The 26,975-nt window shown below is 33.6% G+C and overlaps 1 protein-coding gene and 1 long non-coding RNA gene across 5 annotated transcripts; one reads left to right on the plus strand and one right to left on the minus strand.

Moving 5' to 3' along the window:
* Positions 1-1,445: 1,445 nt before the first annotated feature.
* Positions 1,446-9,526, minus strand: LOC110825276 (uncharacterized). Of its 2 annotated transcripts, XR_015818218.1 has the most exons (7): positions 8,864-9,526; positions 7,733-7,819; positions 7,050-7,127; positions 3,562-4,005; positions 3,225-3,434; positions 3,002-3,131; positions 1,446-1,744 (listed from the first exon to the last, which is right to left on the minus strand). It is a non-coding gene; the product is annotated as an uncharacterized LOC110825276 (long non-coding RNA). The 2 variants fall into 2 exon arrangements; XR_015818217.1 differs by lacking the exon at positions 3,562-4,005 and having other exon boundaries at positions 1,452-1,744; positions 8,864-9,517.
* A 4,651-nt stretch (positions 9,527-14,177) lies between these two features.
* On the plus strand, positions 14,178-25,188 carry LOC110806715 (Polynucleotide adenylyltransferase family protein). 3 transcript variants are annotated; one of them, XM_088217038.1, is made up of 15 exons: positions 14,178-14,801; positions 16,240-16,404; positions 16,482-16,563; positions 16,740-16,844; positions 17,170-17,267; positions 17,393-17,476; positions 17,614-17,750; positions 17,901-17,976; positions 18,069-18,114; positions 18,285-18,394; positions 18,666-18,773; positions 18,856-18,915; positions 19,229-19,290; positions 23,515-23,827; positions 24,067-25,188. In XM_088217038.1, the coding sequence occupies exons 2-15, from the start codon at positions 16,339-16,341 to the stop codon at positions 24,877-24,879; spliced, it is 2,160 nt and encodes a 719-aa protein (XP_088073164.1). In that variant the 5' UTR covers positions 14,178-14,801; positions 16,240-16,338; the 3' UTR covers positions 24,880-25,188. The 3 variants fall into 3 exon arrangements, with proteins under 3 accessions (XP_088073164.1, XP_088073166.1, XP_088073165.1); XM_088217040.1 differs by having other exon boundaries at positions 17,170-17,222; XM_088217039.1 differs by having other exon boundaries at positions 14,179-14,801; positions 17,904-17,976.
* The last annotated feature ends 1,787 nt before the right edge of the window (positions 25,189-26,975 follow it).

Below are 26,975 nucleotides of genomic sequence, written 5' to 3' on the forward strand. Positions count from 1 at the left end.
CTATACCCTATACCCTATACCCTATACCCTATACCCTAAACCCTAAACCCTAAACCCTAAACCCTAAACCCTAAACCCTAAACCCTAAACCCTAAACCCTAAACCCTAAACCCTAAACCCTAAACCCTAAACCCTATACCCTATACCCTAAACCCTAAACCCTAAACCCTAAACCCTAAACCCTAAACCCTACACCCTAAACCCTAAACCCTATACCCTATACCCTATACCCTAAACCCTATACCCTATACCCTAAACCCTATACCCTAAACCCTAAACCCTATACCCTATACCCTATACCCTATCTAGGTTCTTCGATTATCTAGGTACTTAGTGATAAAAGACACTCAAGGAAATAATTGCTTGCACTATCTATCTCAGCATTTGCTCACTTTAATCAATGTTTTCATCATTAACTTATTAAATAACTAAAAATTTAATGTATCAATGATAAATATAACTAGTTTATGAGTTGACACTCTACAGGGCTTGCAGGTTTTAATAATATTGCAAAAGAAAATAGAGTTGATAAGAGAACCAAGAGGGTTCCTTTTCTGCGGGTCTTAGAACCCATTTCTATGCTTTCTCTATTTCTCTATCAAGAAACTAAAAGAAGAAACATAATCAAGAAGAGAATGAAGAGAATCCATTCTAAGTTCTCTCAATTTAACTCTCTAGAAACGAGGAGAGAATGAAGAAACCCATTTCTACGCTTATGAATCTTCTTCTTTTTCTTTCGATTAATATATTTCTAATCTGCTTCTCTTCTCCCTTTCTATCTTCTCTACAAGGTTTTGGATAATATTGAAAGAAGAGAGTGAGGTTTTTTAAAAGTTCTGACTAGAATTTATTTTTAGCCAATTATCTCATGACACTCTAATAAATTGAATAATTTGTAATTGCTAACTTAATTTCATTTCATTTAATTGTTATATCAAATCTGGTTCATTTTCACTTCCTTAAAATCAAATTATGAATTGGACCCTTATACTCTCTTTTTTCCACTACCTTGTTTCTTTTAAAATTCAATCTCTCTCATGCCTACAAGTCTTAAGGTTTTTATAGGCAGAAAATGATGCAGAGGTGCTGATGGGTATTTCAAAGGAACTAATTGGCTAGCTTCATATTGCTCAATTTAATTTTATATGGTTCAATGCAACGAGAAATCTAAACTTGAAGAGCTAAGTGACAAAGATGTTATACTTCAGAAGCTTGGAAGAAGAAATGAAGACCTTGAGAGCAGCAATGCCCAACATGCTACCATAATTTCTGAAGTTCTGATCTTAAAGGAAAAAGCAAAATCAGTTGAGGAACAACTGAAAGATACTGAATTCCTTCTATAAAATAAGGCAGGAGCAGCTTGATGAGGCAGAAAACATTATCGAGGTACTAAAGAAAACATTTATGAGGCAAAGTAGTTCCTAAACCCCGACCCCCAACCCCATAAACCCCAACCCCTATTAATGTTTTCAGTTCTTTCATGTAAATCTAAAGAACCATATCTACTTCCATATTCACAAAATTAACAAGATATCTAGAAGAATTTTAACAAATTTAAGCATGTGCATTATAATTTTAGATTATGATGTAAAAATGATAAAATAACAAATAAATACAAGATTTTTTATAATATTCAAAAACAAAAAAAAATAAAGAATTATAAAACACTCACAATGGGCAGAGATTTGAAACTGTTGTGCCCGATGATCCTCTACAAGCAACAATAGGGGAGACAACCATTCTCCTAGAGCAACGCAAAAGTATTGAAAAACAAATCAATAAGAATAATTATAAACCACATATTTTTCAGTCACTATAACTATAAGGTGAGGACCAAATAGATCTACAAGAGAGCAATTGATTTCAATGGCATCATCCTGCTGATAGTCAACTTAAATTTCCTTATAATAGTTTCATAGGATTAAGCATCAACATATCATAGATAGCTGACTACATTGAAATAATACATGAGAATTACTTTACTCCTCAAACTAGGCATGTAAAGTACTAAATAATTTATTAATTAACCAAAAATATAATTTTATGTATTAAATTAAATAACTTAAAAATAAAAAGTAAGAGATTAAAATAACATATGATGATTATGTTTCTCCACATCTTCGCCTCGCCTAATACATGATTGTTTGTGTATATGAAATAGATTCTTTTTACCTTGAATAAAGAAAGAATCGCTTCTTGCTGGTTTTAAATAAATTAAAACTACGATCACATATACGCAGCAAAAAGGAGATATTTGACAAAAAAGAAAAAGAAAAATTAACAGTCTATAGGTGTGCACCTGCACCCTCAACCCTGAACCCTTAGACCCCAGCATCTAAACCCTAAACCTTAAATTAATATGGGCTTCTTCTTTTTTCTAGATTATTATTTCTTACAAAATTATTTATTATTTCTAGTTATTATTTCATATTTGATAATCAATTTTTTCTCATATTATTTCTAATTTGATAATTCATTTTTTTCTTTGTTTTTTTCTAAATTAATTTGGATGATTTCTTGTTTCTGGATGCAATTTACTAAATTATTTTTTATTTCTAGATTTCTTTATGTGAGCTTATTTCTAAATTAATTTCTGTCTAAATCTTTTTGTTTCTGGATTCAATTTACTAAATTATCTATTATTTCTTACTAAATTAATTATTTCTAAATTTCTTTATATGGGCTTCTTTTTTCATATTTGATAGTAAATTTTTTTTCTGGGATAATTTCTAAATTGATAGTTCATTTTTTTTTTCTTTTCTTTCTATTTTTTTGTGTTATTTCTAAATTGATAGTTATTTTCTTTTTTTGTTTCTTTTTATTTGATTTATTTGTTTCTAAATTTCTTAGATTTTCTATGATAAGAAATTACAATCAGTTCTGCCTCCACTTTCACGAAATTTAAGCATGTGCAATATAATTCTACAATACCATGTAAAAATGATCAAATAATAAATAAATACAATCAAAAACTGAAAATTGAAGGATTATAAAGACTCACAATGGGCAGAGATTTGGAAGTGCGATGCCCGATGATCTTCTACCATAACCAAATTATTTATAAGAGCAAGTAATACAGGTTGCATGAGGATGACTACAAGCTGCACGAGCGAGGAGGGATGACCTTTATCCTTCAACCACGCAAAAATATTAGAAAACAAATCAATAAGATTCAGATATCAAATCAAGAAGAATTAATGACAAAGAAAAACCACATATTTTACCGTCAACAGTCAACTCTATATGCATAATGAGGTGCACCCGAAATCTTATCATCCCATGAGAAGATGGAGAGGATTGAGCTTCAACTCCTCCAAAGCTTCCTTGATGCTCCCAACCCACGGTACGCGTAAAGCTTGTCTCCACAACCATCTCACCGTTCTCCATCTTCCCCGCTTCACCCATGTCCGTCATTGACCGATCAAATCTAATCCCTTTTAACAACCCAACAACACAAAAAGAAATTTTGAAAAAAAATTAATGCTAAGTCAAAAAATATAATAAAACAAAAAAGGATCACTGAGAGTACAAAAAAAAAAGAAGACAGATAAAAACAAAAACCTTTAAATGGAAGTTTCCAAGGAACCAAGAGGAGAAATGCGAAGAATGTTGAGAAAAACGACTGGCATCATTACGTGTTACAAATGAAGGATTTAATGGTGGAAGTTTAGAGTGTTAAGATTATTGAAGACAAGAGAAAGTGAAAGAGAAAATATTTTCAGAATCTTTTGGAGGAGCAGAGAAAAGTCGGTGAATGCTTTCAGCTATAAAATGGAGCCAAAATCAAGTGGAAAATGGCACGATTTTGGAGGGGAACGAATAAGAGAAAAGAAAGTCTTTTCTTTTTTCTTTTTTTTTCGTGTCAGCTCTTCCTCTTCCCCAAGCTGGGTGCAGGAGAAATTGTCAGATGAATACGTCCCGTCATCTGTCAGCGTAAAGGTTAGAGTTTTGCCCGTTGTGTTCTTTTACTTACTGTCTGCTCTTGTTTCTCTGGTTAGCGGGTAGCTTCAAAAAGGGTTTTCCATTAGTTTGATATTTATATATATATATACACACACACACATATACAACATTTCTTTTTCGAAATCCAACGACACCAACAAGAGAGAAAAAATGGCAACAAGCAGGATAATAATTATTCAATACTTGAACTAGTTTTTATTGGAAAACTAAAAATAAAGTAATTGAATATTCGATAATAAATGGTGCATTTCATCAACAGCCACCATATTCAGTTTCAAATAATCCTTTGCAATAATGAAATTCTGTACACACTCAACCACAGTGGTGGCAGAGGTGGACGCAGATGTAGCAGCCCCAGCACGGTCCTCTACTGTGGCAGGCACGCCAGATGTGACAATGCGATTGACGTAGTCCATCTTGTATGTCTACAAATCATTTCATTCCTCGGGACTATGTTTTTGAGAGTGGAAGCCAATATCACGTACATTTCTCTCTCGCACTGCGCTTGTTGTTCAAAGATGGTTTATATATTAAATTATACTTTTTCAATTTTATTATCATTTTTAAAAATTTATATATAATGTTAGAACCGAAATACTTTTAATTATATATTAATTTAATCATAATATACCAGTTATGGTATACCTCCTTATAATTAAAAATGTATAATATAAATTGATATAAATTCAAAAACTTTTGTTTATGAAATATTATTTCAAAAATATATGAAATTAATAAAAACTTTTATCAATATAAAATATAATTTCATATCATATTAAATTGTAACTGCTATAAAATATTTGTTGATAATATTTTTTTTTAAATATTTGTTGATAATATTTTTTTTAAAATATATGTTGTATGACATCTAATAAATACTTTATTTTTATAGTATTTTTTAGAACAAATTCTTTATTTTTGTAATTAATACTTTATCCAAATGTTTAATAGTCTCTTTTTAAAATTTTATCTTTTAAACTTTATGCACATTTTCTCAAAACTATTCCAAACATCCTCCCCTTTACTTTCATTTTATTAATACTTTCAATTTTTGCTTTACTTTCATTTTATTAATACTTTCAATTTTTGCCTTATTGATCAGTCAGCTATGTAAATATGTAAATATTTTGGTTACAAAAATATTGAAAAATTAAATGAATTATAAATGACAAGCATGGAAAAAAATTGTTATCAACCTAGGTGCACCTCAATTTACTTATTTTGTGCTTGCATTTGCAAAAATAAATTTTTAATTTTATACGGGTTTTAGATTTAGGAAACTTAAAGTGGAATCTCTGGACTTGGCCTTGTCGAAATGACGTACTCAAGTCCAGAGACTTGGTCATCTCTGAACTGGTGCCCAAAGGGTTTTTCTCGAGGTGTTGCACGTTGCAGATCGCAAATGAATTGGAACTCCTGCTTCTTTGCCTACTAATTTGACTAATAACATGCAGTAGAAATGGAGGAATTCGTTTTAACAATTTGAACTAGCTTTCTATTTATCGAACTTGCTGTCCTTTTTTGTAATGTTGAAGCAGATAATCTTTTCAAAACAACCAAATACTGGTCTATGTGTTGGATTGAACAAAGGGCATACTGTAACCAATAAGGAATTGGCTCCTCGCAGAGTAAGTTGTTTTTATGCCTTTGAGAAGTTTCGTAGAATACTTATGTTTCTTACTTCTATTTGTTGTGGATGTATTTTTCTTATTTTTATTTTAAGCATTTGATTTTTATCTAGGAATTTTATGCTACAATTCTGAATAATGCAATTCTTACTTTGTTCTGCGACAAATTCCAAACCTTAAACCATGAAAAGTAGTGACTACAATATCTTCTTTTTTAGGAATTTAAAAATTCAAAAAGCTTCATTTTACAATTTTTTGACTTGTTCTAACTTTTTTAGTCTATCCTACCATTAATGCCAACTTGATGTTGTCGCTATTCAGTAATAAGTAAAACCCTGAACCCCTAAACCCCACCCCCAACCCCTAAACCCCAACCCGAAACCCGAAACCCTAAACCCGAAACCCCAAACCCTAAACCCTAAACCCTAAACCCTAAACCCTAAACCCTAAACCCTAAACCCTATTTCTATTTTTTTTCTTATTATTTTAAAATTAATCTCTTTTTTTATTTTTATATATATTTTTTTCTTAATTTTCTATTTGATTTTTTTTCTTTATTCCTATGATTTTCTTTGGCTTTAATTTTTATAAATTATTTAGTTTGTTATTTCTTAATTACTATGGTCAATTAATTTTTTTTCCGTTTATGTATATTTTTGGTTTCTTTATTTCTTTATATTGGCTTATTTTTTAAAAAAAAAGTTGAATGCTATTTAGTTTTATTTAATTTGGCCATATTATTTCTAAATAGAAAGTTAATTTTTCTAGTTTCTTTCTATTTGATTTATTTACTAGTTTTTTCGGTTCTTTCTATTAAATCGATATATTTTTTGTTTCTTTTTTTCTTTATATTGACTTATTTTTAAAAAAAAATCTAACGCTATTTACTTTTATTTAATTTGACCATATTATTTCTAAATTGAAAGTTAATTTTTCTAGTTTCTTACTATTTGATTTATTTCTAGTTATCTACTAGTTTTTTCGGTTCTTTCTATTAAATCTATATATTTTTTGTTTCTATATTTCTTTATATGGGTTTATTTTTTACAAATTTTTTAGATACTATTTAGTTTTTCTTCCCTATTTAATTATTTAATTTGATCATATTATTTCTAAATTGAAAGTTTATTTTTCTAGTTTATTTCTATTTAATCTACTAAAATTTTCAGTTTTTTCTATTAAATTTTATATATTTTTGTTTCTATATTTCTTTATATGAGATTATTTTTTAAAAAAATTTGGATGCTATTTAGTTTTTCTTTCCTATTTAATTATTTAATTTGGCCGTAGAAAGTTAATTTTACTAGTTTTTTCAGTTCTTTCTTAAATCTAAAGAACCATACTACCTCCATATTTTCGAATTTGCAAGATTTCTAGGAGAATTTTAACAAATTTAAGCATGTGCAATATAATTATATTGATGAAAAATGATAAAACAAAAAATATTCAAAAACTCACCTTGGTCAGAGATTTGAAACTGATGTGCCCAGTGATCCTCTATACAAACAGCAATTGCGAGGGGAGTTGACCCTTATCCTAAAGCCACACAAAAAATATTGGAAAACAAATCAATGAGATTCGGAAATCATATCAAGAAGAATAATAATAAACCACATATTTTACATTTACTTCAACTATAATTTGAGGACCAAAAAGCAAGATCACCAAGAGAGCAATTGATAGTCAACTTAAATTTCCTTACAATAGTTTCACAAATTAAGCATCAACATATATCATAGAGAGCCGACTACATTTAAATAATACATGCAAATTACTTTGGCTAAATGAAAAATTCAAGCATTTTCCTCACTTTACTCCTTCTCAAACTAGGCATGTGGTAACTAATAACTAAAAATTTCATATATTAATGATAATTAATAACTTCAAAATAAAAAGTAAGAGACTAAATGACATAAGATTAAGATTATTTAGGTGATTATGTTAAATTAGTGAAATAATTATGTATTACATGATTGTTTGTGTTATATGGTTATCCTATTATGTTCTTTGATGACACCGCATAAAGTCATCAAAGAAATAGGTAAATCATCAATCTTGCAAGATGAGATAAAAAAATAAAGAAAAAAGGAGGAAGATCAATTCTTTAAGAACCAAATCACTGCATGTTAGTGCTGGATTACCTTTTGATGTTTAGCAGATAGCTCAGCAACTGCAGCTTGCTTCCTTTCATCTGCTGCTTGCAATAAACCTCGCATGTCTTCCAAAACCTGAAATGTGAACACCACAACATGATGGCAACAAATTAGATATTCTTCACAGGCACATGATGTACATAGTAAAGCTATATGATATGTTATGAAGTGAACCAAAAATTACAACATGATTCTGGTCCAAAGAGTAATAATAACAATTGGAAGAATAAATTTCGACAAATATAAAATGAATCTAGTAGGTAAATATTAAGAAAAGATGCCACAGCAATTCAACTTTCATCGTTTACGGGAATATGTTTCTACTGTGTGTCAGAGTTGTTTGTGGTTGTAAGCTGGATTTGAAAAACAATTTGAAAAAGTAGGTGCATAAATTTGGAGGAACATATAGTGAATCCAGTAGGAAACTATCAAGAAAAGATGCCACAGCAATACAACTTTCATCATTTATAGGAATATAAACATTTTCAACTGTATGTTAGAATTTGTGCTTGTAAAATGGATTTGAGTTTTTTTAAAAAGTAAAAATGTATGAAAAAATAAGTGCATGAATAAACACATACAAGCAGACAAAAGATTCAATTTTTGTCTTTTAAAAGAACATTAAATTTCAACTTTATGGTAGAACCGCCTGGGGTTGTAAGATACACTTCCAACTTTTTTCCAAAGTAAAAAAATGAAAGTCTAATCATCTGCTAAACGACCATAAATAAAATGATAAATGCCAGAGTTACTCATATGCATAAACGCCTGCAAGAAGACATACAAGGTTAACGTAATCCAACAGCTTAACTTTGAATGAATAAAGTCTCATTCAAGTCCTGTAATTATAAAAAACTAATAATGCTGCAGCCTATTCTCTATAAATATCATGTATCGTTTTCCTCACTTTGCTCCTACTCAAACTAGGCATGTGGTAACTAATAACTAAAAATTTTATATCCCATATCCAACATTGTCCCATCAAATCTAATCCCCTTTTAAACACCTAACAACACAAAAAGAAATCTTAAAATAGTAATAATAATAATAGGCCAATAAATATAAGAAACAACAAACCAAGAACTGAGAGATAACGAGAAGACAAAGAAAAACAAAAACCTTTGAATTGAAGTTTCGATGGGAACAATCTATTTAAAACGCGAAGGATGTTGAGAAAAGGGATTGGCATCATCGGGTGTAAAAGTGAAGGTTTTAATGGTGGAAGTTTAGAGCATCAAGATTATTCAAGATAAATGGTCGGGGGCCCAGCAGGGATGTTCTCCTTGGCGTATCAAATTATCAGGCTTGGAGGAGAATGAATCAGAGAAGAGAGAATGTAAGAGGCAAGGGGGTTAGATTATTCAAGATTATTCGAGATAAATGGCCGGGGGCCCAGCAGGGATGTTCTCCTTGGCGTATCAAATTATCAGGCTAGGAGGAGGAATCAAAGAAGAGAGAGTGAAAGAGGCAAGGGGGTTAGATTTTCTTTATCCTTTGCCGGTGGCAGTGAGCAGATGAGGCAGGAGGCAGAAGATGGTGTGTTCGAGATGAAGAGCACCGTGAAGACAAGAAGATGGCGTGTTCAAGTTGGTGAATGATTTCAACTATAAATGGAGCCAAAGTCGACTAGACAGTGGCGTGATTTTTGAGAAAAAAAATAAAAAGAAGACAATTTTGGAGGGGACGGAAGAGAGAAGAGAGTCTTTTCTTCTTTTCTCTTTTTTTAATGTGTGTCAGCTCTTCCTCTTTCCCAAGCCAGGTACAGGAGAAATTGTCAGATGCTATAAATGTTCTCCAAACAGGAGGCTTATTGTCATCTGTCAGGATTTACCCGTTGTATTCTGTTTATACATATATTCTTTATTTTTTTAAAAATTATTAACGTACTAAAGAGCTTTAATCAAAAAAAGGAAGAAACTGCTGTGAATTTAAGCACAATGATATTTGGGATATATACATTCTTTTTTACCAAAAGAAATAAATCTTTGCAAATTATTTAGAGATTAATTAGGAAAAATATGGTTGAACTCTATCAAGCCCGATAGTCATGTTCCTAATGTTTGTGCCCGCATGGAATTTGTCTTTAATGCTCAATGGGTAAATAATCAAAGAATCATGAGTATCTCGCAACAAACCATATAGCAAAATAAATTTTTTTTTTTGAAATATTATGCAGAAAAAGAAATAATAAGTGTGATACTTAAGACTTATCATATATGAGAAATTTTAAATGTGATGTACTAGACTTTTATCTCTAAATTCTTAAACGGACAAATCAACCGTAAATATTATGTTTAACATATTTTAATAAAGTTTTTACCTTAAACTTTGAGATTGTTCCATCCTTAAATGTTTTTGTGCCTAAAACATCTAACTCCCTAAAAAATATGATGCATAATATCGCACTTTGTACTTGAATTATTATTTTAGTTGGTTCTGATATTGATTCGTTTATCACTTTTACTCATTGTTTATTCTTATTTACTGCGATAAAAAATTTAGTTTGATTCTTTGTGGATAGTGATTTGACGTTGGTAGCTTGTTGAGAGTATAAAGGGCTGCTAATTTTTTTTGTTTTTCTGTTGATTTTTTTTATAGCGCCCTTTTTTTATTGTCATAATTCAACATTATTATTACAGCAACTTATTATTTAAAAAAATTTGATTGATAATTTGTGGTTACTTTATAGGATTCCATCAAGAAACTGTTCGTAAAATTCCATCATGTTGATAGAAATGTAGTAATTCATATGAAATATATACTGTTCGAACCAAATTTCTAAAAGATGAAAATGAGAGTAGTGAAAACAACTGTTATTTCTTTCCCCTCTATTTCAAGCTGCATATAGTTAGAGATGTGGATTTCTTGCATTACATTTAGTGAATTTTCTAAAGTTGGATATTGGTAAGTAGAAGTTAAGTGATTCTCTATCATTTAGATCCCGATCAGAGGTGAAATATTTATCTTCACTGAGAAATGATAATTTTTGAGCAGATTATAATGCATTTGAAGCTAAAATCAAAAATTTTAGGAGCAATTTTGTTAGAGGAAAATATGAAATTTCTAATTTTCATTGTTAAAGGGAATATAGAATAAGTACGTAAAATTTCTGATGTTCTCAATACGAGACTAGACTAATTGTTAACTCTAAACTACTATACCCAGTGAATTTAATTTTGTTGTTATTTAGAGATATTCAATATTGCAAATATATTTGAACTAATGTATAGTAGATTAAGAACTTATAAACTGAATCTCTCCAGTTATTTAGCATTGACACTGATGTTTTATTTTTTATTATGGAAATCAATTTTTAACTTCCAAAGTAGATCGGTACAAGGCTTAGTTGTGTGTTACGTATCGGTTGGAGTTGCATTTTGTGTTTAGTGCCTCCTAATTGAATGAAATAAAAACTAATTATTCCATCTTTGCTTGTTTTACTTTGAATTTTTCTTTTCCATTTATCTTTTCAAAGGTTGGTACGTGGAATTCATAACCAATAAAGTCTTAAATGAGGAAAGAATATAACCAATGCTGACATTTTTTCTTTTCTTTCTTTCTGGTTTTTTGCTTCACTGAAGAGTAAAACCAAATGAATTGATGACTTTACCGATATTTTTCTACATACCAACCATGAAGAGTTAGACAAAGTTAATTTACATGAAGAGCTCCCAAAAAATGATACAAAAATACAATCGGTAGATGATGCTATGAAATTTTTAGCAACAATAGACATCAACCTGACATATTCTTCTGAGAAGTTGGTAAACTTACATGTGCTTTTGATGCATCTGTTGGTTTGGAATAATGATCTAGAAGCAATGCCACTGGTGATAGCTTTAGCTTGGAAAAATCCATCGAAAAGCCACTAGTATTTGAACTTTTATTTGGAATTTTAGATTTTAAGCTATAAGAGTTTGGCAGATTCTAGGATACACCCAAAGCACAGATTTTTTACCCATAGCACATATTGAAATATGAAAATATCTTCATGCAGACACTCGAAAGAACTATTTGTTATAATGGAAGAAAAGTTGCGTGATTTTGAAAAGTTTTTAAGACATTCTCAAGAGCAATTCCTGGAAATCAAGATGCAATTGGCTGACTTATAAAGATTATTTTCATATTTCAAGGACAAGAAAAATAAGTTTTAAAGAACTTTTTCTATAGACCATGAGTTTGCATAATAACTAGGATACTTTTACTTCCTCATCTTTCACTTTTGTTTTGGATGTTATTGTTGACATGGACAAAGAACAAGGTAGTGGAGCTCTCAATATGATCAACTGTTTGACAGTTGTGTGACATCAAAAAAGCAGTCAACCTTACAACATGGACATGTTAAAAGGATGCTGGAGAAGCTTTCTCAAGAGAGCTATATCTTGAGAAAAAATTATCAGTGTTTAGGCAAAATGAAAAATAATTAAAATTAAAGTTGCATTACACTGAACAAGTGGCTTTTCATATGGAAGAAACAACAAAAGTTGTTTGGAGAAGGTTTTTAGAGGCAAAAACTGCTATGAAGGTTCTGATAGATATTTCAAAGGAACTACTTTGGTCAGCTTCATTTTGTTTAGTTTAATTTATATAGTTCAATGCAACGACAAGTTCAAATCAAATCTAAACTTGAAGATAGCATTGAAGAGCCAAGTGCCAAATATGTTATGCTACAGAAGCTTGGAAGAAGAAATGAAGAACTTGAGAGCACCAATATGCTACCATAATTTTTTAAGTTCCCATCTTGAAGAGAAAAGTGAAATCACTTGAGGAACAACTGAAAGATACTGAATTCTAGCTGGAGAGTGCAAATTCCTTCTTTTTCTTTCATACTTTATCAAAGCACATCCTTTTTTATTAATTTTATAAAGATAATAGATAACACCTTAACTAATTGCACCATTTGGTCTGCAAGATATGCTTCTTCATGTTTTTTTGTGCAATGTTGTTGTGTATGATAAGCAGGCTTTTGAGCGGAAATTTTGCAATTTTTTTAAAATTATAAAATCTCCGCTCAAAAGCCTGCTTCTCATAAATTTTCCGTTGCACAAAAGACATGAAGAAGCATATCTTGCAGACCAAATGGTGCAATTAGTTAAGGTGTTATCTATTATCTTTATAAAATTAATAAAAAAGGATGTGCTTTGATAAAGTATGAAAGAAAAAGAAACAAATTAGCAAATGGAAGATTTAAGTGAATAATATAGTAAGAAGAATACTTGAATGCCAAAAGAATTACTTAAAAAAGAATCCTGAATTCCTAAAATGAGTTGCAGATTGAATTCCTGGGTGAGCAGCAATGTGATACACCTAAATGCATAATACTGTGCCTTCACCTGCTCATTTATCAACCCAATAAAAGATCCTTCATTACTTTAAAATATTGTCAGCAACAATATATTGTTGTTAATTTACAATGTAAACAATCTACAAGGACGCATAAAGATTCTAAATTTCATTTTAAATAGTTTATATGGATGTGAATTCAAGCTGTCGTCATAATTTCTCATCATTTACATCCAATAATTCTGATACACATTAAAGAGTAGAAAGGATGCTCCCTGAATTATTATTCAATTGTTGACATAAATGATTTACAAAGTCACTCAAGAGCCTGACGAAGCAAGAAAAACTATCGGCTTTGGTATTTGCCTGCATAATATAAAAATTCAATAAATGATAGTCCAACATCCGTCATTTCTACATTCTCAACTAATTTATTAATTCATAACTTAAAATTCTAAACAATATATCCCATTTTAAAAGGAAATTTATAAACATATTAGACATAAAAATAAGAGTAAAAGTGATTACTTAACAAAAAACTGACTGTGTAGGAGTCTTACAACATTCTTCTCGTAGACTGTGTAGGTGCTAATTAACAGCACACCAAAAAATATATGAACGCAATGAAAGCCAACTATGATCATAGACTATGTAGGAGTCTTACAACATTCTTCTCATCAATATCAATGCAAAACATGTAGTATATTGGTGCATTTTTTGAATGTAACATGTAAAACGTAAACTCTAAATTCAAAATCCTAAACTCTTTAAACCATAAACCTTAAATTTTAAACCATAAATCATATATATGATTTAATATATATAAATCAACGCAAATATTTTTACAATGTATAATATTCCAACCAATGATATAATATGTTCTTGCATAATTTGATCATTTTATATAATATGAATACAATGTACGACTTTGGTAATTTAGAGTTTGATTTCATAATCAAGTAAAAAAAACTTCAATGCCCTAAACTCTTTTATAATAGAAATATATGATTTCAAAATCTATTAATATAGATAATATATATTATTAATATATAATTAATTCCATGTAAATAAATAAAAGAGCCATCTAAAAATCATATGGATTTATTATATTACATCTACATGATTTATATTATGTACATGCCTACGAAGTTTAGTTATCTAAAAGGAAAAGGTTTTTTATTGCATCGACGAAGTTTAGTTCATCACCTGTTCTCATTCACTTCCCTCCCTCCATTGATCTTTTTCGGTTATCCACGGCTTCTCTGCCATTTTCTCTCGGTCTTCTCCCTCAACAATCGAGACACAAGAACTGTCCTTCTCTACCTCCACATTGCCTCTCACCACCGCGCCACCGTGCTTCTCTCATCGCCATAACCACCGCCTGCTTCAGCTCCCTCTCTGCCTGTGCGGTTCCTCTACTAAATCTTGCTTTAGAGCTTCTTCCCTCATATCCAGCACTCTCTCGCCAGTCATGACCCGAAACCAACAGTTTGACTACTGACCCTTGCCGGAAAATACTCAGAAGCTGTGATACTCAACTCCTCTCTGTCTCCCTTTCTCTGCTGTTTACCCTCTCCTCGAACATCTCAACTTGGATTCGTTATCCTTTTACTATTGCCACCGCCTTCGCATAACTTATTGCCACCTCCACTACGACCTTGTGGTCTTCATCGCTCTCCAGTCTCCAAAATCCCAATTTTCCCGCCACGAAGGATCAACCCCTCCAGAGTTGGTGTTTTGCATGAAAGCTCAAGCACGAGCGACCCTGTTATAGGTAATCTTTGGCTTTTCCCTTCTCAATTTCAGCTGATGTTTTCACTGTGAATCTCTTTTGGTTGGATTTGTTATTTTCGTAGTGTTTGTGTTTTTCCCTTTTTTTCCCCCCTTTTGTAAGGGATGCTCTCTGATACGTTTTCTCTTTGATACTGATGTTGAAGTCACTGTGCTATCTTGTGTGAGTGTGCATGTTCATGATTTTTGAGAGAGCAGCAGATGAGGTTTCTTCGGAAAATTAAGGCTGTGTGCAGTAAATTGATTTGGGTCATAATGGGGACCGTTGATATCCCATTTCTGGTGATAAAATATGTGGATGTTCAATGGACATATGTACATTGAGTTTTTGCTGTGAAAGTTCAATTCTGCTTGTTGTTGTTATAATTGTCCTTCCACTTAAGTCACATTCATATTGCGTGCGACCTACTTGAGAAAAAGTCTTTTCGAGAAAGCAAAAGCCACCTTGTTATTGGCTTGTTATTTTCTGGTTCTAATGATAAATGGTATTAACTAACTTCTGTTTTCTTTACAAATTAGTGCCTGTAATATTATCTTGAGTTGATTGTGGATTTGGGTCGCAAATTGTAAATATTATGAACCTTTTATTGTTATTTAAAAAAATGATTACGAATACTTTATTGTCTTTCAGTTTTTGTTTTTCTTCATGGCTCCTGAGTTATATGAGTTATATTTCACTGGAAAAAATGGATTTAATGGTTGTTTAGCATGCTGTAGGACTTTATATGTTAAATTAATTTTTAGTCTCTTTCTTATGTTTTCTGATTTATTTTTCGTTCCTTTGGACCAATGGTGAGAAAATTTTGAAATATGGACTTCTCAGAGCTGAAAAATATAGAGCCTCAGATGTTCTTATAATGTTCCTAAATCTGACATACAAAATTCTTTGACCTCCTCTTAGTTTTTGTTTATTTTTTCTTTTGACATTTGTTGTGATATTCCTTGAGAAAGTCAACTGGGATAGGAATAGGAGAAGGTAGAACTAAACTGATGCTGGTGCATAAGAAATGCTTCAAGGATGACAGTAATGGGTAGGGAGGTCTTAAAATTTTAAAATATTTATTCTCGTATTTTTTGTTTGGATGTGTTTAATTTTCTAGTTCCTTAGATATAATTTGTAAATCTTGATTTGTCTTTTTTTTTTTTAGTTGGCAGTCACCTAGTAGACTTTGAATATATACACAAGGAAATGTGCACATTAGGTAGGAAACAATTAGATAGGTGCCTGACCTTTTCATTCCATTTTAAATTTCTCTTATCCAAACTCTTATTTTCTTAGTGTATACTGGTGCTCAACCTCTTTTGATCTGGGTTAATGGAGACTGTTATTCTTGTCTTGATTTTCCATTACAAGTAAATAAAAACCTTTAAAGGCAATTAGTAGAGACACATTATAATTCCTTGTGATTCTGGTTATGCAGTGTGTGTGATATCTTTCTCTGTGACAAGATTTTTCCCAAGAGCAAGCAAAAGACACAGAATCCAATGTCCGATAGTGTCCGCATAATTTCTCTGCACTTATGGTGATTTTCCGCAGGGGAAGAAACTGCTTCTTTTCTCGCCTCAAATCATTAAACCTTTTACAGGTCTCCGTCTTTTCTTCATTACTCTGTACTGGGTGAATATCCAAACACATCACAATAGTGTTTGTTTCTCATTTCAGAGGTTCAAGCAGACTCTAGTTGAAGGAGTATCAGAAGCTCATTTTTTCCCTGAGATTGAATCTCACTCTGTAATTCCCTCAGGTATCTAATTATAGTTAATGGGCTTTCAGTTTAACTTGGTTTGTTTCAATTGTTTTGTTAATTTATATAGCTCATGTGCACCTACCTTTCACTTAATAAGATTTATCGTTAGAAGTCTTTGTGAGTATGTATTTATTTGCGTATATATGTGTGTCTTGGTTTTGATGATAATGCAGTGGATAAATCAAAATGGAAAAGGTGGGATTCGAGGACTTGTGGGATAACACGTTATATGATTCCTGGTTACTCTTGGTGTGTGTTGAACATCCTCAAAAACAAGGGTAAGCTCTTTTTCTTATATTTTTTTTTATTTTGTTTTTGTTAACAAGCTGCAAACTTATGAGTTTTCTGCGTTATTTTTTATAAGTTTCATTCTCTATGCCTTAATGTTCGAGACCACTCATTGACTTTGCTAAAATACTTCATTTGAGTTTTACTTCCAGCTATGTGCTTTAAAGGTCTTTTGTTTCACTACATATGTTTTTGGTTACAGCATGTTTTGAAGAAGATCTTTAAATGACAGTTTTCACTCGTATGCTTGTCATAAGGAAATTATCATTGTCAATGATGTGTCATTCATAATGATGGCTTTTGCTACTAATTCAGGTTTTGAAGCCTATTTGGTTGGTGGATGTGTGAGGGATTTGCTGCTAAAAAAGGTGCCAAAAGATTTTGATGTGATTACCACTGCTAATCTTAAGCAGGTTTTGTGCCATGGTTCACACGACATTCTTCCTCCTCCTGCCCCCTACTTCTCTCATCTTAATGTAATTGGTAATGCAGTTTGTATCCATTGTAATTAAATGGTTTTAATGTAATTTTGTCATAGATCAAGAAGCAGTTTCATCAGTCTCTCATTGTGGGAAGACGATTTCCTATATGCAGAGTAAGAATAAAGGGTTCTGTAGTTGAGGTGAGTTTGTGGAATTTATTATTTGTTTCTTGTTATTTGTGTGATTACCAATGGAAGAATTGTCCAAATTGATGGACCAACTATCCTCTCTTGAATTAAGAATACGGTTCTCTTTTTTCGCAACTCTTTCATGATAGGTATCCAGTTTTGATACAGTGGCGCAGAATACCAAAAGAAAAGACAATGTTCTTTTATCTCAACTGCCTAGAGGCTGTGATAAAAAAGACTTCATCCGCTGGAAGAACAGCATGCACAGGGACTTCACAATTAATAGGTATTATTTATATGTATTTGTATCTCCCATATTTTTTTTCTTTATTTGCTTCTTCTAACAGAAGCACGTTTATCTCTATGTTTATTCTTAAATCTGATCCCAAACTTCTTCCAATGCCTCTAACTTGGTTGAGGATTGTGTTTTTCGAAGCAGTTTATTCTTTGATCCCTTTTCGAATAAAATCTATGACTACACCAATGGGATGGCAGACATAAAGTCTTTAAAGGTTTCTCCCTTAGCTTGTATGATTCTCCTTGCTGCTTGAAGATAACTGCTGCTTTTCTTGTTTTGACCTGTTGTTTGATGATATGGTTTCAGCTCCAGACACTAGTACCTGCTCATTTTTCATTCAAAGAGGACTGTGGTAGGTGCTTGTATGTGTGTGCGTGTGTGTACGTTTTTTTTTTCTGTTACAGTGAGCCCATGGGCTTTTTTTTTTTTCACATGTCACGGTAAGCCCATGGTATTTGATAGAGTGGATAAATTTAACATCACACATAACTTAACACTTTGTGTGAAATTATGGTCATGAAGCAAGGATTCTGCGAGGCTTAAGGATTGCAGCTCGTCTGGGTTTGTCACTCTCGAAGGATATTGAGTCTGCAATACATGATCTTTCATCTTCGATTGAGAGTTTGGGCCAGGTACTATCGCCTAGCTGACTGGTGTTTGTTGTTTTAGGTTGTTGGGTACCTTTGCTTTTTATCTTTGCATTCCCCTCCCAATATAGATCATGGGAGGATTTTCCTACCCTTTTGTTGTTGTCTCTTTCTCCATAGCATGCTTTGTTGCAAAAATTGCACCTTTCATGTTCATACTGTATATATTGGTGGATGCTTCTTATTGTGGAGTAGAAGAATTAGATCGATCATCTTTTGCCAGGCTCTTACCAAAACAAGTTCTGTTTGTTTTTAGTTCAGGATAATGATGGAGTTGAACTATATGCTTTCTTATGGAGCTGCTGCACCTTCTATCAATTTGCTTCGAAGATTCAACTTACTTGGGACTTTTCTTCCAATTCATGTTTGTGGTTTTCTTCATTGTGATTCCGACTCATGCTTTTAGTCATATAAATGCTTTTTACTGAAATGGCCTTATGCTGCAGGCAGCTTACCTCGAACAACAAGCTGGTAATACATCTGTTGTCAGTTCCACCATGCTGATGGTAAGTGTGGCTTAAGTGAAAAAGCATATGTTTGAACTGTCATTAATTATTATTTTGTAATGGTAAAGATTTTTCCAAGGAATGCCAAGTTTCAGTTACAATTCTATATAAACATATTTTGGACTTGAAAGTAATTGAATAAGGCAGACACTGAGGACATTTAAGCTTGATGCTATTTGTTAAACCAAATAGCAAGCCACGAAAGGGCTGTAAGAAATTTGAAATACAAATTTTTTCCTTCAACAGAGAATGATTGCTTTGTTATTTGAAACTCTTTTCCAGAGTCTGATGCTCCTTCCTTTTTGTTTGGCAGAAATTATTCTTCAATATGGATCAGTTGGTTTCTTGTGACCAACCTGCTGATTGCAGACTATGGTGAGGCAATGATTTTTTTCCCAAATTTTAATTCAGTTGCATAATTGAAAGTGGATCTGACTTTTGTGAATCCACCCCTCCCCCGTCTGCATTTTGTGTTTTAAGAGCCCTAGTATACGGGGGGGTTTAAGAGAAGTCCCAGTGAGATTGGAAGCTGCAGGCACTGGGAAAACCACCAACTTCAGCTTCTGCTTCTGGATATCTTGGCTTCTTCTAATAAGCATTTAGGCTAGTCAATGTGCTAATGGAATTCATTTTAGAATTCCTCCTAGCATAAAGTTTTCCTTATCTTAAATTAGGATGTTGGTTTTGGATTATTTCCTAAATTATATTTACTTGATTATTTCCTAAATCACAGGAACAATGTGTCTTATAAATACCTATTCTACTAACGTATAAAGCATCTAACAATTGTTGCTAGTTCTAGAGAATTTTGTAAGAGATTATAGACTTCTCTATCACGAACCTAGTTATATGCCACCAAGGCCACTCATCCAACAAGTAAACCTTCATGTTTTGCTGGAGGATTTTTCCTTGAATAGACCTGTGACCTGATCCCCAGTTAGAGAACCTAAGATACTTCTCCACATAGATATTTTAAATGACCAATCAATTGTAGTTTCCCCCTTAAACAGGACTGGAATTTTTTTTTTTTATCTGAAATAAAAAAGAGAAATGCATTAAAAAGAGATGCACCAAGGGGGTACGATGCATGTACAAAAAATGACTTTACATTTCAATGAGCATATCTACAATTACTCCAATGTTTTTAAGAGTGTGTAAGTTATGTTCCAAAAAAGATGAGTCAAAAGAATGCAGCTATCTATCTTTAATATTTAAAAAATGTGTCTTCCCTTTCCTCAAACGCCCTGTTATTTCTTTCCAAAGAGCCCAAAAGATTGTTAATGAGATAAGACGTGCAGCTTGGTTGTTCTGCGCCAAGGCCCTCCCAATAGAACCAGCAATTACCCAATTAATACCCATCAAGCTGTAGACAAATGATCATAATTTGACTGAGAAGAGGCACCAAAGTAAAATGTGATTGCAGCTCTTGGCATCACTTTTACAGAGAAAACATCTATTGACCATGATTCTTCCTCTCATCACATTATCAATAGTTAATATGCACTTCAAGCAAAATAAGCGATCCAAGGTGGGGCATTAGCCTTCCATATGATTATGAAGGGGAAAGTGGTGCTGTTCAGGCCATTTCCAAAGGTGAGATACACGTAAAGAGAACTGACAGTAAATCTGCCATTTCCATCTGATTGTATCTTCCTTATCCATCAAGTGGACATTCACATCCTTTGCGAGAAATTCTCGTATTCAGCCAACCACTCATTAAGATGTTTGCTAACAACCACTGAACAATGGCCAGATTACAAAAGGCTTCACATACAGGAATTTTTTTTTTCCGAGCAATAGCAAATAAATTTATTGAATCTGGTTTTCAGGGTTGTTTCACTGCGCCAAGTATCTTGCCAGAAATTAATTCTATCCCTGCCTCTGACTTCCCAATAAGTATTAACACTCAAGGCATTGAAAATATTCATGATGCTCTTCCAAACACTGATACCATGAGGTCTGCTGGGCAGTTTGAGGCAACCCTCATTGTCTCTTCTCATCCATTTAAGATTAATGATTCTCTTCCACAAACTGTCATCCTCACTGAAGAATCTCCAGATCCATTTCTCTTGAAGAGGTTTGTTCATTTTGATGATTGATCTAATCCCAAGTCCACCCATTTGCATCGAAAGCTTTACCTCATCCCAGTTCACAAGATGAAACTTTCTTTTATTCTCGATATCACCCACAAAAATCTGTTCTAAACAGATTCTATTTACCTTGCCACCTGAGCAGGAATGGTGAGTACGGATAAGTAGTAAATTGGGAGGTTGGAGAGTGTACTCTTAACCAGTGTCAATCTGCCCCCTTAGAAAGGAAATCCCTCTTCCAGCTGGCAAGCCTTCTGTCAAAAAGATTAATAATTGGCTCCCACGCTTTGCTGTCTTTAAATTTTTGGCCCAACGAAAACCAAGATATTTGATAGGAAGACTTTTAGCATGGCAGCCCAGAACCTTAACAAGACAATTCACCGTTTCTCCCGTTTCAAATGCCAACCATTTCTGATTTTAGGAGATTAATTTTGAGACCTGATGCAGTCTGGAAACAGAGGAGAACGCATCTCAGATTGAGAAGGTACTTGGTTTTTGGCTTTTAGAAAATTAGGGAATCGTCGGCAAAAAAGAGATGTATGATTTCAATTTTCTCATTCCCACATCCAAGAGATGTACCTTCAATAAGTTTCAAATCAGTAGCTCTTGACAAAAGCTTACTAAGGACTTGCATAACAATAATAAAGAGAAGTTTGATTAGTCGCCAAAGAGGAAATCCAAGTTTTATAAAAGAATGAGACTTGAGAAATAACATAATTACCACCTGAGAAATACCCAGGCAAACTATAAATAGATGTTCATAACACTAATAGTAGTATCAACAGGTTCAAAGCTTGATTAGTCGTTAAAAACTTCACTCAATTTTGTGGGATTGATTATTGGGAGATATTTATGCCAGTAGCGAAGTTAAACATAGTCCGGATACTAATATGCCTATATACCAATTTGGATTGATCACTATTTCTTAATGGAGGACTGGAGGAAGGCATCTAACAAAAAGGTTTGTAGATTCAAAAAGTTCCTATATGGTCTCAAACAATCTCCAAGAGTATGGTTTGTCAAATTCACTAAGGTAATCAATAGGTTTAGAAATAATCAATACCAAACAAATCATACTATGTTTGTCACGTATGATCCTTCAGAAGAAAAAAAAAAGTAATCCTCATCGTACATGTAGATGATAAATATTTTTTATTTATAAGAGATACTCAGACTAGAAAATGTTTTAACTAAAGAATTTGATATTAAAGAATTAGAAAATATCAAATATTTCTCGAAAATAAAAATTGTTAGGCTAAAGAAGAATTGTCGTTTCTTAGTAGAAATATATGTTAGATATTTTAAAAGAGACTGGAATGCTTGGATGCAAGCCGGTAAACACACTCATGGATCCTAATATTAAACTGGAAAATAAAATTGATAGTGCTCCATTTAACAAGGAAAGATATAAACTCTAGTGGATAAATTGATTTACCTCTCACACGTTATTAATTTTGCCATCAGTGTAGTAAATCAATAAAAACCCAATTGAAGAAATTATGAAGACAATGTTTTAGATTCTCAAATATCTAAAAATGACAGCTAGAAGATGACTATTTTTCAAGAAAAGTATTATAATTGATAGAAGATCTATTTCTGGATACTACACATATGTTTAGAGAAATCTAATTACTTGTAGAATGAAAAGTTGATCAGTGATAAGTAGTAGTGCTGAGGCTGAGTTTAGAGCTTTAGCATATAGTATTTGTAAAGAAATATTCTTACGAAGGGTATTATGTGAATTGAGAATTCTTTTTTTAGAGCCTATGAAATTGTTACGTGACAATCGATCCATAATAAGCATAGCAAAAAACCTCGTTCATCATGATCGAACTAAGATTGTGGGGATTGATATACACTTTGTTAAAGAGGAAATAAGGTCAGGAACATTATTTTTATGGCACATTCAACCTTGCCATCAAACCGCAAATATTTCACCAAAGCATTATCTAGAAAGACTTTCGAAGAATTGAATTTCAAGTTTGGTTTGCTCAACATTTTCAAACCAGCTTGAGAGGGAGCATAGAAATCCGACTTCTTGTAGAAGTTCGTTCCCTATACATATTGGTATTTTCAATAAAATATCCCTTTAAAATAAAATCATAATCACCTTCTATAATTAGAAAATTTTTTCTTTTTATAAGACTGATTCGTATTTAGTTTCTTATGAAAATTCTCTCTAAATTTTTTTTATATATATTCAGATGTTGTGAATTAAGTATCATGAATAAAGATTTAACAAACAGAAAATTTAATTATAAATTTGCACTTATTATAACCTATTAATTTTTCTTGGTTATGTTTTGAGATAAACTGTCACAATCACCAGTGGAAGAATACAACTAGAACCTAAATGTTGCTGACTTGTTTAATTGTTGTGTCAGATAAAGATGCAATTGGATTTATTATGTTGTGTATGTGGATATTTTATTGCACAATTAGTTCTTATATATTTACCTGTAAGATCTGTTTGAGGTCCTGTCTTCATCATAATTTGTGCGTGAAACAGGATTGGGCTATTGGCTTTTCACCTGGCATTAGTGAATAATCCTCAAAATGCTCGTGTAGTCTGGGCATTTGCTTTTGTGCTGTATCTTGGGAAGTGGGTGGAAGCTGTTAAGTCTGCTAGAAAACACACAAAGTTGAAAGTTAAATTTGCTCCTGAAATATTAGGATCTCAAGAAATTATTTCAGAAGATAAGCTTGCAGAAGAAGTTACACATTTGGCTTCTTTGGTGCAACATTCTGTACGTCCTTTGGTTGAGACAGATAGCCTTCTTGAGATGATGTCCAGATACCCAGCTTTTCCATGCTCTGGTCTGGTGAGTAAAGATAAATTTGTATATACATCAAACAATTTCATCAAAGTTTGCCATGCAAATTAACCATAAAAAGCTAGATATGTTTTATATCATCACTTGGTTATTTAAACCCGTGATGTTATAATGATATAGTTGCACTTCTGAATTGTCAATGAGTAAGTCATATTATTGTTCACCAGCATATATGTGGTTAACTGCCATAGCATGCACTTTTGATTATCAAATCTCGTGGTTTTCAGGTGGTTGTACCAAAGAAAGCAGGGAAAGATGTGGCCCAAATTTTTGATATGCTGGTGAGTGATATTAAATCCTATGAACATGAAAGGGAAGATCTGATCGTGAACCCTTACTTGCTTGGGAGGGGAGATCCTTCTGAGATCAGATTTACACTTGGCTACATTATTTTGAAGACAATGGAAGGGGAATCCACTGTTGGAGGAGCTGAGGAAGTTGATTCGTTGATAAGGGTCTTTGAGGAAAACTGCCACCTAACACTTTCTGATATGGTGAAGAATCAGGTTGTGATCAAGGAAGAAAGAAAAAATTGCCTACAATTATCTGTTCGTGAATCAAAGCAACAGATGGAGAAAAGGCAGGAAGTAGTCCAAGGTAAGTTGGGTCATTTTGATGAAGTGATTACTCTAAGGAACCAAGAGATGCTTGTGAAAGGGGAGAGTGGAGAAATGGCTAGGAAGCAGCAAATGATAGCTGAAACATGCCAACCACCTAAGGGAGAAGTAAAGACATTGGTTGAGGAAATAAAGAAGGAAACATGCTATGTATTAAAACAGGAGAAGACTCTGAAAAATGTAGAGGCTGTTGAGTATGACAGTGCTAAGGAAGAGAATGTGAACCACCGTATCTTGCAGGGTAAAGTAACAAAGAAGGAGATTATGGTAGGTGGAAGGTGTAATTTAAGACCGGAGAGGTTAGAGAAAACAAATTGTTATTTGTCATCAGAGGTGGGGGTCAAGAAAAATACAGAGAAGCAAAAACAAGTATCAGCCAAGGAGAAGGGTGGTCTGCGCTCACTATCTAGTTTCTTCAAGTGATGGCACTATTTGTCGTCAACAACTGACAATGATTTATCTCTAGTACAAACCAGGTACTGCATAGGCGGATAGTAAAGTAATCCAGACTTATCTGGGTTTTGATGACTGTGACTGTATTTTCACCGTTTGAAGTTAGAGATGAATATGCGGCTTAAAGGTTAGAATAGCGATAATGAAGAGTGTACAGTATTGGAAATGAAGGTCATGTAGCTTGATTGAGTTGTTTTGCTTTACCATTTAGTTGTGCTGTGAGATTTTGATATATTAGTCACATTTTTTTTTTCTAAAATGCGTTATTAGGTAAGATTTTGATGGTTTGTCGTTAGATTGTTTTTTTAATAAAAGGATTGTCTTTGTTGAGAAGAATAATAAGAGTAAGATTAATTGTAAGAGTGTGTTAACACATTTTTCTTATGATCAGGCTAAGGTACATACAGGATGTAATTCTAACTTTAAACGTCACTCAACCCAAAAATAATCAAAATAATCTTATAAAGAACCAATTTGTGTAGCACCCGGGGAAATTGAAGAAAAAAAAACAAAACAAAACAAAATGCGCGTGCCACGTCAGCAGCCACGTCAGCAGACCCAGTCAGCAGGCCTTGCCAACCAGGACCTGTCACGTGGCAAAATCACGTCGACCGGGGACGGGCCACGTTGGTGATCCGCGTGCACATGATCGGACGGCCCAGATCAATCGCGCTCACGGACGGCCCTGATTTAATTGCACGGACGACCCAGATTTAATCAAAAACGGACGGCGCAGATTAAATCAAAATGGATGGCTGAGATCAAAAGGCAAAAGGGTATAAATAAGACCCCCACACCAGACCCCAAACCCTAGCCGCCTGCCCTCGCCGGAGAAGACGAACTAGAAGCCGGCCGCCGCCACCCGCCGCCGCACCGGAGGGATTTCCGACCGCCGATCGAGGTAAATTTCATACTCGCGACTCGTTTTTCCACGCTGATTTCTCCAGTGGCCAAATCGGAGCCAAAATCCCGACCAAACGGCCAGAAAACACGGCCGAAAGCCAGCGGCGCCGCCGGGCCCCTTCTCGGTTTTTGCCTCCGATGAGGCCCTTCCCGGCCTCCGTTTAATGCAATTTTTATATCACCGTGATCACCATTCTTTTCTCTACAGGTTGATCGGAGCCGAATCACCAAAACACGAACTTCACCGGAGAGCCGCCGCACCCGAGAGCACCGCCGCCGGTAAGCTTCGGTTTTCCGTAAATTTTCGGCCCCCCGAGGGCCGTAGGGTTGTTTTATCGCAGGAACCAATGCGAGTGTGTCCGAATTCGGCCGGAAACGGCCGAAAACGGCCAACCCGAGGCAAACCGCCGTCGTCGGAGCACGGCGGAGCCGCCGTGCCGGAGTTGCGATATTGGCCGAAAGGGGCCCTGGGCCTAATTTGGAATTTTTTGGAACACGTGCAGGTACCAGTAGTGCATTTCAGTTCCCCGAGAAAAATTCAGGGAAAATTAGGGCAGCCTGTAGGCGCACTGTGAAGCCGTGTTCGGACCCCGAAACGTGTAAGGACCCCTCACCCTATTTCCTATCACGATTTTAAAGTTCAATAAATGATAAAATGGTATTTCATGAATCAACGAATGTGTGAAATTGCTTAAGGTTGCTAATGGAGCCCGAGTCTAGTGTTTTTGTCGGTTAACTGTTATTTGGCCCGTTTTACAGTTTTAAATGCAACATGAGGTTCGATGTTTTCATTTTATAGTTTCGTGTGCATATTTTACTGTTTTATTGATTTTGGATTGAATGACCGGGATATTGATGCTGTATGTTGTCTGTTTGGCATAAATTATCGTTTTGCTTGTTTGTATGTGATTGATAATGCTGACTGAGGGAAAAGGAGAATGAAAGATTATGTAAATAGAAATTGTATAATGTGTTCAGCCTGACTAGATATTCTGGGAGATGGTGGACGAACCGGATCCGTAGGGAACCCTACCGGGATTGTGGTCTCCCATACCGGACGGGGTATGGAGATCTTATGTGTTTTGGCGCTCATACCGGACGGGGTATGGGGACGGCCCGTTTCACCCCCATACCGGACGGGGTATGGAGATCTTATGTGTTTT

This window comes from Carica papaya, chromosome 4 (genome assembly GCF_054855325.1).
Source record: "Carica papaya isolate Zhongbai chromosome 4, ASM5485532v1, whole genome shotgun sequence".
Taxonomy (NCBI): Eukaryota; Viridiplantae; Streptophyta; class Magnoliopsida; order Brassicales; family Caricaceae; genus Carica; species Carica papaya.

Excerpts from the sequence above, each read along its gene's own strand:
- LOC110806715 (XM_088217038.1), top strand. The coding sequence starts at position 16,339 with ATGGTGATTTTCCGCAGGGGAAGAAACTGCTTCTTTTCTCGCCTCAAA. Across the intron at positions 16,564-16,739 it reads TCACTCTGTAATTCCCTCAG|TGGATAAATCAAAATGGAAA; the intron begins GTATCTAATTAT and ends ATGATAATGCAG. Across the intron at positions 16,845-17,169 it reads GAACATCCTCAAAAACAAGG|GTTTTGAAGCCTATTTGGTT; the intron begins GTAAGCTCTTTT and ends CTACTAATTCAG.